This window comes from Doryrhamphus excisus, chromosome 23 (genome assembly GCF_030265055.1).
Source record: "Doryrhamphus excisus isolate RoL2022-K1 chromosome 23, RoL_Dexc_1.0, whole genome shotgun sequence".
NCBI lineage: Eukaryota > Metazoa > Chordata > Actinopteri > Syngnathiformes > Syngnathidae > Doryrhamphus > Doryrhamphus excisus.
Genome location: NC_080488.1, coordinates 3028925 through 3046920, shown reverse-complemented (window position 1 = coordinate 3046920; position 17996 = coordinate 3028925). Strand labels below are relative to the sequence as shown.

The 17996-nt window shown below is 42.4% G+C and overlaps 1 protein-coding gene across 3 annotated transcripts in view; it reads right to left on the bottom strand.

The window, feature by feature from the left end:
- adamts2a (ADAM metallopeptidase with thrombospondin type 1 motif, 2a) overlaps positions 1 to 17996 on the bottom strand; it is a 130903-nt gene that overhangs the window by 10656 nt on the left and 102251 nt on the right. For 2 of the 3 annotated variants that reach the window (XM_058063076.1, XM_058063074.1), the window contains exons 5-19: positions 17113 to 17196; positions 15076 to 15232; positions 13743 to 13848; positions 13357 to 13500; positions 11721 to 11853; positions 11188 to 11217; positions 8661 to 8774; positions 8426 to 8571; positions 7007 to 7179; positions 2166 to 2299; positions 1961 to 2084; positions 894 to 974; positions 630 to 793; positions 390 to 546; positions 187 to 322 (exon numbers count right to left, since the gene is read on the bottom strand). In XM_058063076.1, the coding sequence (XP_057919059.1) occupies positions 187 to 322; positions 390 to 546; positions 630 to 793; positions 894 to 974; positions 1961 to 2084; positions 2166 to 2299; positions 7007 to 7179; positions 8426 to 8571; positions 8661 to 8774; positions 11188 to 11217; positions 11721 to 11853; positions 13357 to 13500; positions 13743 to 13848; positions 15076 to 15232; positions 17113 to 17196 (1883 nt within the window). The remainder of the gene's footprint in view (positions 1 to 186; positions 323 to 389; positions 547 to 629; positions 794 to 893; positions 975 to 1960; positions 2085 to 2165; positions 2300 to 7006; positions 7180 to 8425; positions 8572 to 8660; positions 8775 to 11187; positions 11218 to 11720; positions 11854 to 13356; positions 13501 to 13742; positions 13849 to 15075; positions 15233 to 17112; positions 17197 to 17996) is intronic. The other variant, XM_058063075.1, reaches the window with a different exon arrangement.

The window sequence follows — 17996 nt, the reverse complement described above, 5'->3', positions numbered from 1 at the left end:
AATTAACCTAGCATGTTTTTGGAATGTGGGAGGAAACCGGAGTACCCGGAGAAAACCCACGCATGCACGGGGAGAACATGCAAACTCCACACAGAGATGGCGGGGAAAGACAAAATAAGAAGCCAAAAAGTTACCACTTCCACACAAAATAGGAGGAGAACTCATTCATTCATTTTCAAGGCATACATGGGTGGAGGGCAGGGCTTCTGGTTGCAGTCTCGGGTGTCTCCTCGAGGTTTCATGTTGGACTTGTTACAGAAGCTCTTGTGGACCATCTTACTGTCGACTTTTCTTCTGCAGCCGTATCGAAGGTATTGCTTCCCTACACAAGAGATACATTGTAGGTATGGATACATCAAGTGGGGGGGGCGGGCACTTGGGCTTCGTACCTCCACCACAGGGCTTGGAACAGTAGGACCATCTCTTGGGGGCCCACTCGTAGGCACTGTCCTCCACCAGGATGTTGTTTTGGATGAAGGAGTCGCTGTCCATGTTCATCATGTACTTATAAGACAAATTCACATCCTCGTCTCCGTGGATTTTCACCTACGGAGACACAATTCCACAGATCATGTGACCTTTCCTCCATGATGCCGACGGGACTCCGATAGATGACTAAGAATCGGTACCATGATCAGAATCCCATGTCTGAGAGGACCCGTGGTTTGAAGCGTCTCCTTGTTGTTGTCGTTTTCATATTCCCACTCCACACCCTTTTCGATAACCGATCTCGATTCCGGGTATTCATTTTCCCCGTTTATGAAAAACAGTCCGGAAGCCACGTTTTTCACAGCTGCAGAACACGAAAAAAAAACCAAAAAAAAAAACATGCATGGGTTACACTTGAATAAAACGCGTACCTTGAATGCCACACATTGTACATCGCCATCTACCAAACGTGTGAGTGGTCGCTTTCAGCTCTTGGACCAGCAAGTGCCGCGCCCCTCGGGGGATTTCGAGAACTTTGAGGGAACCTGAAATGATGATATGGTTTATGACAACATGCATCAGATTACAATTGAATGCATCACATAATCAGTTCACAGTTCCACATGTCCGAAAGGAGTAGGAAGAAGCAAAGCTTATTAAATCCTACCCCTCCATCTGGTACTTTTACAATCAGTAACTGTTACATTTGTTCACTTCCTGCTTTCCTAATATAGTTTTTTTTTTAAATTTTATTTTTGTCACATAATCAGGTCATAGTTCCACATGTCCAAGAGTAGTAGGAAGAAGCAAAGCTTATTAAATCCTACCCCTCCATCTGGTACTTTTACAATCAGTAACTGTTACATTTGTTCACTTCCTGCTTTCCTAATATAGTTTTTTTTAATTATTTTATTTTTGTAACATAATCAGTTCACAGTTCCACATGTCCAAAAGGAGGAGGAAGAAGCAAAGCTTATTAAATCCTACCCCTCCATCTGGCACTTTTACAATCAGTAACTGTTACATTTGTTCACTTCCTGCTTTCCATAATACAGTTTAAGTTTTTTTTTGTTTTTTTTTAATAATGTACCTCATACCGAAGTACGAGGTGATATGTTGGGGGGCATTCTGTCATCTAGGGCAGGGGTCAGCAACCCATGGCTCCAGAGCCGCATGTGGCTCTTCGGCCTCTTTGTTGTGGCTCCCTTCTCTACAAGTATTTTTTTTTTAACACCTGAATGGGTAAATCCGCATCTTTGAGTTTATAAGATATTGTTTTGAAATTATGTTTTTCGGCTATTTTTCTTTAGTGAGAGATGGAGTACAACGGCTCTTTTTGTAGTAAAGGTTGCCGACCCCTGGCCTAGAGGGAATGACAAAAAAATAATTAAGAACCACTGGATTAATCTAATTTAATACAGATCATAAAGTAAGACTACCAGAAGTGTGGCAGTGCTACCAGTAGTCCTCTAGAGGGCGACCTTTAGCTAAAAATCCAACCCACTGCTGTGACGGGACCCTAAGTCTCTACCTTGCTTCTTGACCGTGCGAGTGATTGTGTCCTTGAAGGTTTTGCAGCTGGAGTTGTCTCCCCCGCAAACGCCACACTTGTCGTCCTGCTTTGAGGAACCCACCGCACCGTCACAGCCCACCTTCTGCTCAAAGGGGAGGGGGGGGAGGGGTGACGGCATCAAGTTCAGCAATTAAGTTGTATTTACGTAACACCTAGCACTCACCTCACACTCCCCACGCACACACACACTGTGTGGGTCCTTGTAAGAGCAGCGGGTGCCATCCAGGACCATTCTCTGCATGAAGACCACATCCCGGGTCTCTTTGGACTGGCAGTGCAGGTGGCATCGCTTGTTAGCTGAGGGAGGAAACATGTAGAACAGGGGTCTCAAACACGCGGCCCATGCTTTTTTCTGTACCCAGAAAAAATTATTACGTTTGATTCATGTTCATGTTAAAGGTTAAATAACTGTTAATAGTTATCCTCCCTATCCGTGTGGAAGTGGTAAGTTTTTGGCTTATTTAAGTTTAAAGGAAATAACTTGAAGGCTACCGTTTAGGTCGCTAGATCTCGAGTTTGCGAGTCAGCATGTGTCTCAAGACCCTGCAGTTGCGCAATATGTTGTAAATCAGGGGTCTCAAACACGCGGCCCGCGGGCCAAATGTGGCGTGCAGGACACTAAGTTTGAGGCCCCCGCCTTGATATGAAAGTTTAATGTTAGTTTGATATGGATGCTGTATGGTATCATGTACCCAGAAAAAATTATTACGATTGATTAATGTTCATGTTAAAGGTTAAATAACTGTTAATAGTTATCCTCCCTATCCGTGTGGAAGTGGTAAGTTTTTGGCTATTTAAGTTTAAAGGACATAACTTGGAGGCTACCGTTTTGGGTCACTAGCTGTCTAGTTTGCGAGTTAGCATGTGTCTCAAGACCTTGCAGTTGCGCAATATGTTTTAAATCAGGGGTCTCAAACACGCGGCCCGCAGGCCAAATGTGGCGCGCAGGACACTAGTTTGAGGCCCTCGCCTTGATATGAAAGTTTAATGTTAGTTTGATATGGATGCTGTATGGTATCATGTACCCAGAAAAAAATTATTACGTTTGATTCATGTTCATGTTAAAGGTTAAATAACTGTTAATAGTTATCCTCCCTATCCATGTGGAAGTGGTAAGTTTTTGGCTATTTAAGTTTAAAGGAAATAACTCGGAGGCTACCGTTTAGGTGGCTAGCTGTCTAGTTTGCGAGTTAGCATGTGTCTCAAGACCCTGCAGTTGCGCAATATGTTGTAAATAAAAAGAGTATAAATGTGACTATAGTCGTGTTTTGTCATGTCTACAGGGCTCTAATAATGCTTTGTTCATTTTAATCTGAAAAAAATAATTTGTCTACCCACCAACTATATGTGGTTTCTTAAGTTTTTATTATTATTATATTTATTTATTTATTACTGATTGATTGATTTTCTTTATTCTTGATTTGTTTATTTATTTTTCATCTTATTTTGTGTAGAAAAATAAAAATTAAGATATTTGAGAACAATCGCAATTTTTTAAATTTTTTTAATAAATGCGTTTTTTTTTTTTTTTTTTGAAAACCTGATGCGGCCCAGTCTCACCCAGACCCTAGCTCCAGTGGCCCCCAAGTAAATTGAGTTTGAGACCCCTGATGTAGAACATATTCGCTTTACAAGCACCATATTTATTTTATGCTGAATGAGCGTTGTGTGAGTCAGCATTAAGTTTCATTCAATGTGTGTGTGTGTGTGTGTGTGTGTGACTCAGACTATAAACTACACAAGCCTCCAAGGACGAAACCTGGCAGTTCATCTTGTGAGGCTCAGCACGACTCCTCCATTGTGTTTATTACACATGGACATAATGGAGAGACCTTTGACACGAGTAAGAGGGTGGCGGAAACAACTGTGCAAGTGTTGCACATCGGGTTTGAACGTGGACAAAAAAAAAAAAAAAAACGGGATTTAGTCATTCTTACACTGAGAATGCACTTAATCTTCCTCTTGGGCGAGACTGGACCGCATTTTTATTTACAACATATTGCGCAACTGCAGGGTCTTGAGACACATGCTAACTCGCAAACTAGAGAGCTAGCGACCCAAAACGGTAGCCTTCGAGTTATTTCCTTTAAACTTAAATAGCCAAAAACTTACCACTTCCACAAGGATAGGGAGGATAACTATTAACAGTTATTTAACCTTTAACATAAACATTTATCAAACGTAATAATTTTTTCTGGGTACATGATACCATACAGCATCCATATCAAACTTGCGCGGGCTGCGCTAACATTAAACTTTCATATCAAGGCGGAGGCCTCAAAGTAGTGTCCTGCGGGCCGCATTTGGCCCGCGGGCCGCGTGTTTGAGACCCCTGATTTAAAACATATTGCGCAACTGCAAGGTCTTGAGACACATGCTAACTCGCAAACTCGAGATCTAGCGACCTAAACGGTAGCCTTCAAGTTATTTCCTTTAAACTTAAATAGCCAGAAACTTACCACTTCCACACGGATAGGGAGGATAACTATTAACAGTTCATATCAAGGCGGGGGGCCTCAAACGAGTGTCCCGCGGGCCACATTTGGCCCACAGGCCGCATGTTTGAGACCCCTGATCTATGGTGTTCGGGTGAATTTTGACTTTTATGATTTCGGTTGTGGCTCAAAATATTGCTTTATAGTCATATTATTATAACCGGGTCCAAACCCGACCCTAACAATACAATGGTCATAATTTCAACCACACCATTTTAAAATGTAAAAATTTTTTTTTTTGGTTTTATTTTGTTGAAATAGAATTTCCTGACAAAGTCACAAAGCCTTAAAATGCAATAAACAAATATGTGATTCTTTTTATGCATTAAAATGTAAAACGGGTCAATGCCGACCCTAACACAAGAGGAGGGTTAATAAATCAAACACACCCGAGGCTGTGATTATCATGCAGGGCTAATCTGCATGAATCTTAGCGTATATATAAACATCTGTATATGTATTTATATATATATATATATACTCAGACATAATATCATGAAAAGTGGGGCACTTTTTGAATGTATGATTTTAAAATCCCTTTATGGTAATTTGTCAGGGTCGGGAGATGTGATGTCAAACCAAATTTTATCTGTTTCTGATATCTAGACGCCATTTTTTAACATTAATACTCCATTTCCATTGTAAATATTAAGCCAAATTTCATCACATAAACGTCATTTGTTGTGCTGATGTTGCATCGCATTAAATTTTGCATCCCCAAAATAAATTCTGGTTATAAAATGTTTTTTTGTGTGTGGCACGGAATCATAATCAGTAACGTGAAACTTGCCAAAAAACGTGTTTGGGCTTTTGCACGCGATCCTGATTATCGTACGGCTAAACAAAGCATCCAGGTGTCGGTTGTGTTTGTTTTCTAGTTCAGACACTATAAACAGATTCCGGCCAGGGATTCCTTTAATCATCTTTATTATGTGTGTGTGTGTGTGTGTGTGTGTGTGTGGGTGGATTATTTCTTCACAGAACACATCAAGCTCTTTAACCTCCGAATACGGAATGTGCACCTCATACCGATCAGTCGTTTTTATGATACATCTACAAAATAACCCACCATGGCACCAAAGAGAGCGCCAGGACTTTGATGAAGATGGTGACAAACAGTTGGATTATCGAATTCAAGAAATAAGGTTGTAATGCATAGATTGCTAAGTGGAGACTCTAAATCAGGGGTGGGCAAAATACGGCCCGGGGGCCACATGCGGCCCGCGAAGTGTTTAAATACGGGCCCGTCTGTTCTTTACAAAGAATTTCATTGAAACTTAACATACAACCTGGTATTATGGGTCCAAATAAATGAATGAGTTCTCCTCCTGTTTTGTGTGGAAGTGGTCATTTTTAGCTTCTTATTTTGTCTTTCCCCACCCTCGGGCATCTCTGTGTGGAGTTTGCATGTTCTCCCCGTGCATGCGTGGGTTTTCTCCGGGTACTCCGGAGTGTGAATGGTTGTTTGTCTATATGTGCCCTGTGATTGGCTGGCGACCAGTCTTGTACTCACGAGGGTCACAGGGAGTGCTGGAGCCTATCCCAGCTGTCTTCAGGCGGGGTACACCCTGGACTGGTGGCCAGCCAATCACAGGGCACATATAGACAAACAACCATTCACACTCACATTCATACCTATGGACAATTTGGAGTCGCTAATTAACCTAGCATGTTTTTGGAATGTGGGAGGAAACCGAAGTACCCGGAGAAAACCCACACATGCACGGGAAGAACATGCAAACTCCACACAGAGATGGCCGAGGGTGGGGAAAGACAAAATAAGAAGCCAAAAAGTTACCACTTCCACACAAAATAGGAGGAGAACTCATTCATTCATTCATTTTCTACCACTTAGCCTCACGAGGGTCACGGAACGGGTGCTGGAGCCTATCCCAGCTGTCTTCTGGTCAAGAGGCGGGGTACACCCTGGACTGGTGTCCAGCCAATCACAGGGCACATATAGACAAACAACCATTCACACTCACATTCATACCTATGGACAATTTTGGAGTCGCTAATTAACCTAGCATGTTTTCGGAATGTAGGAGGAAACTGAGGTCTGCGCGCTAACCACTCGACCACCGTGCAGCCCTTCATTTTAAACAGGTATGTCTAAATCATATGGCGCTATCTGCAGGATGTGAGAGCCTGATCCGTTCTATTGGAAGTCCATGGAAGCAGAAACAGGTGAAGAAGGAAGAGGTCATCCAAGGTCAGATGACATCAGTGAACGCGGTCGAGAGAGAATTGTTTTTAAAGAGCTTTTCCAAAGACAAGGCGTGTTTTTTATGGGAGGGTGTAGTCATACCTCAAAGCTTTACTCAATCTCCGCCAGATGTGGGCGACCATATCCGAACATAACGTTTATATAAACCTCTAACTACCACGTGCAAAAACGATGTGTTAAGTCTTTTTTTTTTTTTTTTCATTTAACAGTGCATCACCACTGGACCACATGACTTCATCCGCACCATTTCTTCCGACTTTTGGGATGTGTGGGAATATTCACCGTCTGGGTGTTCGTAGGGCAGCCAGTGCTTGTTGCTGGGCTGTTCGAAGCGAGGGTCCCAAGCGTGGCATTGCTCCTCCCGCGTGTCGCTGTAGATGTCCTCACACTCGTTGGTGTTGCACATCTGGAACTGGTATGTCGCCCCCACGCAGGTACGGCCTCCGTTGGCTGGTCTGGTGGAACAGCACACATCACATGATCCAGGAATCTTTTTAGTATTTATTTGTAAAAAAAAAAAATTACATAACTATGGTTATGAAGAGTCTTGAACCAGTCATGATGTGCTATATATATCACTATATTGACACTTACTATGGTACCCATTATGGCATTGGATGTTCATATCATGCATTATTAAAAAAAATTATATTAATATATTATATATATTAATATATATATAATTATATATGATTATATTAAATTTAATTTGAATAAAAATTACAAAAAAATTACAAAAACTCCCAACTTAAACTATATTATGAAAGCAGGAAGTGAACAAATGTAACAGTTACTGATTGTAAAAGTACCAGATGGAGGGGTAGGATTTAATAAGCTTTGCTTCTTCCTACTCCTTTTGGACATGTGGAACTGGGAACTGATTATGTGACAAAAATAAAATAAAAATAAAAATTATAAAAAATAAAAAAAACTTGAACTATATTAGGAAAGCAGGAAGTGAACAAATGTAACAGTTACTGATTGTAAAATAAGCTTTGCTTCTTCCTACTCCTTTTGGACATGTGGAACTGTGAACTGATTATGTGACAAAAATAAAATAAAAAAAATAATAACAATAAAAAAAAAAACTTAAACCCTATTAGGAAAGCAGGAAGTGAACAAATGTAACAGTTACTGATGATAAAACTACCAGATGGAGGGGTAGGATTTAATAAGCTTTGCTTCTTCCTACTCCTTTTGGACATGTGGAACTGTGAACTGATTAGTGACAAAAAAAAATTAAAAACAATAATTAAAAATAACTAAAAAAATTTAAACTATATTAGGAAAGCAGGAAGTGAACAAATGTAACAGTTACTGATTGTAAAAGTACCAGATGGAGGGGTAGGATTTAATAAGCTTTGCTTCTTCCTACTCCTTTTGGACATGTGGAACTGTGAACTGATTATGTGATGCATTCAATTGTAATCTGATGCATGTTCAAATGAAATAAAACCATTACCATTACCATGGTCCCTTATAATAACATTACGGTAAAAATTCTCCATTTTAGGTTGTACAATTTTGAACTAAACAACACGTTAAAGCAAGGGTCTCAAAATCGGTCAGGGTAGCATCAAGTATTGGGAGTGATGCCGGCTCCCAGCATGCTTTGCGGTACTTGTTTGGTTGTTGCACGTTTAGAGGTCACAAATTATTATTATTATTATTATTATTGTTCTCTTGATGTTATCTCCATACCTTGGACTGTCACAGTCGCGTGTTCGAAACTGAACTCCTCCTCCGCATGTGCGGGAACACTGTCCGAATTCGCTCCACGGACCCCAGTTCCCGTCCTGCTTGATGATGTCAGGTGTGAGCCAGATGCAGTGGCCTTTAAAACAATGCTGCGACACCACAAAAAGAGTTTCACTCAAATCAGATCGTTTTTATTTATTTTTATCAATTTTTCTCGGGAACGTCATATTTCATTTACCTTCCCGTTTCCACACATCGTGCCATCAATGGGCGGTCCTTTTTTGGTTTTGCAGAAGAAGGGATTGTCCGGGTGGCTGCACCACAGCTGCTTACATGGGTCGAAGGTGCGATACTGCAGGGCATAAAAAGATACTTCCGCTTAAAATTCATACTAGCAGTTGGAATGAGGCCGGAAAATCGGAAATGAAAGACTGAATGAAGAATAACAACAACAACAACAACAACAACAACAGTAACCCTGCACTGTCACTGCACTGCACGTTACCACACAGCCAATCATGCAAAGTAATCAAAGGATGCACGAGAGACATGACTCTCTGAATGAAACAGCCTGTGGTTTAAGTCGCAAAGGAAGGTCAGAGGTCACGGGGCAAAAAAAAAAAAAAAAAAATGATATCCCAGTGGCCTTTAGAATGACCCTAGAAACAAAGACCAGGGACTGAGTGCTCCTCCTTGTCTGATATAAACCACTGATGAGTATCCAAGGGCATGCCCTTCTCCCTCCTTTTCCACAATCCCCCAATCGTGGGACCTCGTCGGGTCGGAGGGCGAGCCCCAAATAATGGCTAGACTGTGGTAGGTAATCACCAATGACTTCAGGCTGGAGGATCCTAAAAGCTGAAGTAAAAACATGGAAAAACCGCCTCTGTTCTCGCTCAGTCCTGGTCCCCTTTAATGGGAAAGACATCATTCCAATCTTTTCCACTTCTTTATAGACTCAACCAGTAAAAGCCGCCAGCGTGATAATAATTCAAAACAGATTTGAATTTTTAATATAAAACAGTAGCGTTGAAAGGAGGTGGGGGCAAGACTTAAGTCAAGAGTCATCAAAATATTTAAAGATGCATTCAATGGCACCGATTCAAAGGGAAATATGAAAAGTCCCATTAACTGAATACTTTCAGTATTTTAGATTCATAACATTCATTCATTCATTTTCTACTGCTTTTTTCTCACAAGGGTCGCGGGGGGTGCTGGAGCCTATCCCAGCTGTCTTTGGGCGAGAGGCGGGGTACACTCTGGACTGGTGGCCAGCCAATCACAGGGCACATATAGACAAACAACCATTCACACTCACATTCATACCTATGGACAATTTGGAGTCGCTAATTAACATTAGCATGTTTTTGGAATGTGGGAGGAAACCGGAGTACCCGGAGAAAACCCACGCATGCACGGGGAGAACATGCAAACTCCACACAGAGATGGCCGAGGGTGGGGAAAGACAAAATAAGAAGCCAAAAAGTTACCACTTCCACACAAAATAGGAGAGGAACTCATTCATTCATTCATTTTCTACCGATTATCCTCACAAGGGTCACGGGGGGTGCTGGAGCCTATCCCAGCTGTCTTTAGGCGAGAGGCGGGGTACACCCTGGACTGGTGGCCAGCCAATCACAGGGCACATATAGACAAACAACCATTCACACTCACATTCATACCTATGGACAATTTGGAGTCGCTAATTAACCTAGCATGTTTTTGGAATGTGGGAGGAAACCGGAGTACCCGGAGAAAACCCACGCATGCACGGGGAGAACATGCAAACTCCACACAGAGACGGCCGAGGGTGGGGAAAGACAAAATAAGAAGCCAAAAAGTTACCACTTCCACACAAAATAGGAGGAAAACTCATTCATTCATTCATTTTCTACCGCTTATCCTCACAAGGGTCGTGGGGGGTGCTGGAGCCTATCCCAGCTGTCTTCGGGCGAGAGGCGGGGTACACCCTGGACTGGTAGCCAGCCAATCACAGGGCACATATAGACAAACAACCATTCACACTCACATTCATACCTATGGACAATTTGGAGTCGCTAATTAACCTAGCATGTTTTTGGAATGTGGGAGGAAACCAAACTCCACACAAAGATGGCCAAGGGTGGGGAAAGACAAAATAAGAAGCCGAAAAGTTACCACTTCCACACAAAATAGGAGGCAAACTCATTCATTCATTCATTTTCTACCGCTTATCCTCACGAGGGTTGCGGGGGTGCTGGAGCCTATCCCGGCTGTCTGGTGGGGTACACTCTGGACTGGTGGCCAGCCAATCACAGGGCACATATAGACAAACAACCATTCACACTCACATGCAAACTTCACACAGAGATGGCCGAGGGTGGAATTGAACCCTGGTCTTAGATTCATAACAGATTCAGTGAAAATCCCCACTATTTCAAGTCGAGTCCCAAGTCATTGATATCAAAGTCCAAGTCAAGTTCCAATACTTTAGCGAGTTGAGTCCAAAGTCATCAAAATAGTGACTTGAGTCAAGTCCACACCTCTGGTATTCAACCACTACAAATCAAAGCGTTTTAGAATCCTGCAGATAGAAGTCCCAAAAATATCAATTTTTATTGGAACAGAGGCGATTAAAAAAAAACAAAACAAAATAAAGGAGCGACGTTACAAACAATTTTAGAAGACGAATCAAAACAAAAAAAAAATCAGAGAAGACATAAATGAAATAAAAAAAAACACGACCAGCCAAATGTCCTGGGGGATGGAAGGTGGTGTTACCTTACCTGAGTTCCTGACTGGCCTGCCTTTTGTAGCTGAAGGGAATGAGGTTTGACAAGAGAATAGAGGGTAATCTAGCAACGTGGTGCAAAAAAAAAGAGCGTTCCAGCAGTCGCGCCGCTTGTCACAAGACGCTCGCTCGCTTGCTCGCTCGGTGTCAAGCTCATTTATTTCTCATGTTGCATTTTACAAAACACACACTTTTGGAGTCTGCTTTTGTGTGACGCCGATGCACTTTTGCATTATTAATGATGGATCATAATTTGGCTTCACAACAGAATAGACGGCAAAAGGAGCTATCAAAACCCATTTACCTGCTTTTAAGCAAGATGTCAATCCCACCAGTGGCCGGGAGAGGAAAGCAGAGGACATCAGAAAAATGTGAATAGCCGCGTATGTGTGACTCTCCATTACATTGCATTTACAGTGTAGCCGAGATGGCGGTAGCTACCCTCAAAACTGAACAGGAACAGGAAGTGTGTTTTTGCCAGCGAGTTACGCTGCAGCTAAAGCGTCTTTAGCCGTGTGAGCAGCTTACCGCAGTGCACATGGCGTAGCCCACGCCGAAGTCGAAGCGGCACTGCTCATTCATGGAATAGTGCAAACCGGGAAGTTGAGGCAGCGAGGGCCAGTTGTGGTCGAAGGGATCGTCACGGAGACAGTCGTAGGAGCTGGAAGACGGAATGAAATCAAATCTCTTGTAGTTTGCGGTGTGAAAAGGGTAAAAGTGGGATAAGGCTAAAATCAGGCTTATGTGGAAGATTCTATCGATGAAGTTATAGTCTTACTTTACGATAAGGCACACACAAATATACAGTAGTTACTGAGGAACTAATGACCAAGGCACATACGTATATTTAGAGTAGTTACTGAGGAACTAATGAATAACTAATGAGGGACTAAGGCACGCATATTTACAGTAGTTACTGAGGAACTAATGACCAAGGCACATGTATTTAGAGTAGTTCATGAGGAACTAATGAGGGACTAAGGCACGTATATTTAGAGTAGTTACTGAGGAACTAATGAAGAACGAATGAGCAACTAATGACAAAGGCACACATATTGTATATTTAGAGTAGTTACTGAGGAACTAATGACCAAGGCACATACGTATATTTAGAGTAGTTACTGAGGAACTAATGAGGGTTTAAGGCACATATATTTAGAGTAGTTACTGAGGAACGAATGGGGAACTAATGACCATGGCACACATATTTAGAGTAGTTACTGAGGAACGAATGGGGAACTAATGACCAAGGCACACATATTTAGAGTAGTTACTGAAGAACTAATGAATAACTAATGCGAGGCTAAGGCACGTGTATTTAGAGTAGTTACTGAGGAACTAATGACCAAGGTACATGTATTTAGAGTAGTTACTGAGGAACTCATGAATAACTAATGAGGAACTAAGGCACATATATTTAGAGTAGTTACTGAGGAACTAATGAACGAATGAAGGACTAAGGCACGTATATTTAGAGTAGTTACCGAGGAACTAATGACCAAGGTCCATGTATTTAGAGTAGTTACTGAGGAACTAATGTCCAAGGCACATACATTTTGAGTAGTTACTGAGGAACTAGCGAATAACCAATGAGGGGCTAAGGCACATATATTTTGAGTAGTTACTGATGAACTAATGACCAAGGCACATATATTTAGAGTAGTTACTGAGGAACAAATGACCAAGGCACATGTATTTAGAGTAGTTACTGAGGAACTAATGAAGAACTAATGAGGGGCTAAGGTGGTATACTTCGAGTAGTTACTGAGGAACTAATGGCCAAGGCACATGTTTAGAGTAGTTACTGAGGAACTAATGAAGACCGAATGAGCAACTAATGATTAAGGCATGGGTATTGTATATTTAGAGTAGTTACTAAGGAACTAGTGAATAACTAATGAGGGCCTAAGGCACGTATATTTAGAGTAGTTACTGAGGAACTAATGACCAGGACACATATATTTGGAGTAGTTACTGAGGAACCAATGAAGAACGAATGAGCAACTTATGACTAAGGCACATATATTGTATATTTAGAGTAGTTACTAAGGAACTAGTATAACTAAGAATAACCAATATTTGAATCAGTGTGCTATCTGTAAGCAAAATATGAACATTCCACATAATAATAATAATAATAATAATAATAAGTCCTATGTCTCACTGGAGGTAGCGTCCCAGCTCCTGCATGCTACATCTGGACCAGTGGAAACGGTGAAAGGCGGCCTGCACCAGTGGAGCCATGATGCTTCCCATGTGCACCTCATCTCCACAGCGGTTCCCCTGACCATCGTGCTCCATGCCCAGCCTGCAGAGAGGTGAGGGTGTGTGGGCGTGGGAGGGGTGGGAGGGAGGGTGTGGGGGGGCGGCAGGAGGACATGGGTGAAATGAAGGGAAAGAGATGAAGCAGACAGATTGGGGACGTGTGGGAGGACAGGACTCTTAGATGCAGGAGGAGGGTGTGTCCCCCTGTAAAGTCTCTTTTCTATGGAACGTTACAAGCGTTACAAACGTTACAAGCGTTACAAGCGTTACAAGCGTTACACTTACACGTGTCCGGTCTCATGTGCCACCACAAAGGCTGAAGAGAAGCCATCCTCGTGGTTCAAAGTGCAACTCCTGACCGGATGGCACATGCCTGTCACCGGGGCGTAGCCTACACAACATTAAGATGATGAAAAAAAACCATTAAGTTCATCGATATTCACAGATCACATTCATACCTATGGACAATTTGGAGTCGCTAATTAACCTAGCATGTTTTTGGAATGTGAGAGGAGACCCACGCATGCACAGGGAGAACATGCAAAATCCACACAGAGATGGCCGAGGGTGGGGAAAGACAAAATAAGAAGCCAAAAAGTTACCACTTCCACACAAAATAGGAGAACTCATTCAACGTTTATCCTCACGAGGGTCGCAGGGGGTGCAGGAGCCTATACCAGCTGTCTTCAGGCAAGAGGCGGGGTACACCCTCGACTGGTGGCCAGCCAATCACAGGGCACATATAGACAAACAACCATTCACACTCACATTCATACCTTTGGACAATTTGGAGTCGCCAATTAACCTAGCATGTTTTTTTGGAATGTGGGAGGAAACCGGAGTACCCGCAAAAAACCCACGCATGCACGGGGAGAACATGCAAACTCCACACAGAGATTTCCGAGGGTGGGGAAAGACAAAATAAGAAGCCAAAAAGTTACCACTTCCACACAAAATAGGAGGAGAACTCATTCATTCATTCATTTTCTACCGCTTATCCTCACGAGCGTTGTGGGAGGTGCTGGAGCCTATCCCAGCTGTCTTCAGGCGAGAGGCGGGGTACACCCTGGACTGGTGAGCCAGCCAATCACAGGGCACATATAGACAAACAACCATTCACACTCACATTCATACCTATGGACAATTTGGAGTCGCTAATTAACCTAGCATGTTTTTGGAATGTGGGAGGAAACGTTAAGTATTATTATGACTAATGATTTATTTAATATAAATGTATACAAAACAGGGAGATAAAGCGGTTTTCCTGCACGCAAAGCTAACCCCTGAAGGAGTCTCCAACCATCTTCATCTCCCTGTGAGTCCTGTGCTGCCTCTAATTGCCGAGCCGTTCCTGGCCCTGCTCCGTCTATTGATTTTCTGCTGCAGAAGGCTGAGCCCAAGGGCAGCTGAAGGGCAGCTGTCTAGCTAGGCCATTGCCTTTAGATGGCCTCTCCCCTGGGCCCGCCTGTTAGCTTGCACTCTGATGCATGCAAAACCACCGACCGCCGAAGCCACAGTGCACGATGCCGCATGGAAGAGATGCGTTATAACGTTGGTCTGATGTTGGTATAGAAGAATCCTGTGCGTGCGTGGCCGTTTTTTTTTTTTTTTTTTTTACCCTGCATGCCCGTGGGACCGAATTCCTGCCGCGTGAGGAAGATGGCGTGGTCGTGATACTCGGCGTCCCCCGTGTCCTGCTTCTGTTGCAGGAAGGCCCAGCGACACACGTTCTCCAGACTCTGGGAAGGGTTCCCCAGCTCGATGAGACTCATGGACTGCAAAGAGATGGAGAAACAAGATACATAAAGTTTCTCAAAAAGGTTTTCATTTGACCCTGTAGGGGGCAGTGCCGCCCTGTGTGGTGTCAGCACATCCAGGAAAGCAATTAAACATCAGTAGCATCATGATGACTTTAATAATAATAATAATATTAATAATAATAATAATATTAATAATAATAATAAACATATTGTAGATTCATGCACTATGTACAGAATACAGGCTGTCCTCATTCTCGTCTACATTTAGACGTATCATATCATCTTGTACTTGGGTACGTGACAAAAAAAAACAAAAAAAACAAACTTAAACTTCAACTATATTAGGAAAGCAGGAGGTGAACAAATAAATAAAAAAATAAAATTAAAAAATTAAAAAAATATATTTTTTTAAAAAAGTTAAACTATATTAGGAAAGCAGGAAGTGAACAAATGTAACAGTTACTGATTGTAAAAGTACCAGATGGAGGGGTAGGATTTAATAAGCTTTGCTTCTTCCTACTCCTTTTCGACATGTGGAACTGTGAACTGATTATGTGACAAAAATAAAATTGAAAAAAATTAAAAATTAAAAAACTAAAAAAAAACTCTAAAAAATAAACAATATTAGGAAAGCAGGAAGTGAACAAATGTAACAGTTACTGATTGTAAAAGTACTAGATGGACGGGTAGGATATAATAAGCTTTGCTTCTTCCTACTCCTTTTGGACATGTGGAACTGTGAACTGATTATGTGACAAAAATAAAATAAACAAAAAAACAAAAAAAAAACGTAGACTATATTAGGAAAACAGGAAGTGAACAAATGTAGCAGTCACTGATTGTAAAAGTACCGGAACTGATTATGTGACAAAAACAAACGAACAAACAAACAAAAAAACTATATTAGGAAAGCAGGAAGTGAACAAATGTAACAGTTACTGATTGTAAAAGTACCAGATGGAGGGGTAGGATTTAATAAGCTTTGCTTCTTCCTACTCCTTTTGGACATGTGGAACTGTGAACTGATTATGTGATGCATTCAATTGTAATCTGATGCATGTTCAAATGAAATTAAACCATTACCATTACATTTAAACATTGTTGTTGTTGTTGTGTGTTGCAGGAAAGAATACTTCCTCCCTCTTGCACACATGATGGAGTACCAAGTCACCCCAGTCCCGTGTAAACGCGTGCACTTTGTCACTCCTGTGGCGGCTTTGGAGTTCTTAATGGTATTTCTGTGAGCTGGCGTGAGGGCGTGTCTCGTGTTCAGGGTCACACAGCCAATGTGGAGGCTGTCTGGGTGCAGCTCGGTTGCCACGGTAATTGGGGATGACGGACAGCCGCGGCTTTGGCTGCAGCTTGCGAGAGGGTGCTGACCGGTGGAAGTGTGTGTGTAGTGTAGTGTAGGAACACACACACATATATATATACACACACACACACACAGGCCGATCGAGTTACAGGCGAAAAGAGAAAACGACGCTCAGTGTCCGGTCTGGTGTGTTTATGAATGAGAGAAGACGATCATTGATTGTTTATCTTTGCCTGGACTTCCCATGATTCCGTGCTGCAGTCTACCGGGAGGAAGGCTGATTGCATAACGGCCCCGAGCTTCTGTGTGCTTTGGTGCTGAACTGTGAAGGCGTGCGACTTGAAAACACTCCCCTGAGATGCCGCAATGCTTTTAGTTCTTCTTTTGCTCAGTCCACCGGAATAACAGGCTCCGGGGGCAACGTTGCGTGTGTGTGTGTGTGTGTCTGTGTGTGTGTGTGTGTGTGTGTTTGCGTATGAAAGAATTGGCTGCGCTTACTGTAGCTTTCAAAGTGTCCTTGAATCAAACACGGCGCTTATTATAAAAGAGACACAAGGACTAACTTTTTCCAGGAACTTACCTTCCCGTAGCCCAGCATGATGATCCGCACCAGCACCACGTTGATTTTTGCTCCCAGGGACTGGTCGTGGTAGATCTCGTTCACCTGAGGAAAAGGCAGCGAAAGCCAATCAGGAACCGTTTAAACGTAAGAAACCTCCCAGCTCACACACGCCCCTTCGCCCCTTCAGGATGAGGAGATGAAACAAATGTTTCAAAACTAGCATCCTACAGTCCTGAATTAACGGTACGTGTGCTCACATCTTCATCTTGAAGATCTTTTCTTTTCCGCTAATTATTTTCCTCTCCGTTAAGGCCAAGACACCCCCCCCCCCCCTGCTATTTTCGTAGCACAGGTGTGCTCCGAGTGTATTATGACCAAAAGTAGGTGTTCGCTCAAACTGCAAGTGTGAGGTGCCAGCAGCTAATTAAGTGGCATATTAAAAGTAGCGACATCTCACTCCCCCCTCGATACATACTAAGCATCTTTCCATGCTTTTAATTTGAGCTGTCAACACAAAAACAATATGTAATAGAACACGCTTTATTATTTGCCGGCGTTTTGGCACCTGTGCTGCAAATATAGTTGGAAGATAATTACATGCGGTGTGGATTGTCAGAGATATCAGAGAAGAATAGTCAAGTGTCTAAGTGTATGATTGGCGTATAGTGTTGGGATTATGTGCAAATGTCATCTATTTTCGTACATGCGCACATCTGTACAAATTGTGATGCACGACTTCATTGTGTGGCGACGTAGAAGATGGGAGTTTGGGTTGGAGCTACACGGTGTTATTATTGTAGTTGTTCTTATAGCCCGAAGAAGACATTGGATAAGCGGGTTTTATGGGCATGCACTCATGTTGACAAAGGTTTGGTACCTTGCTCAAGATGGAACCTACGATG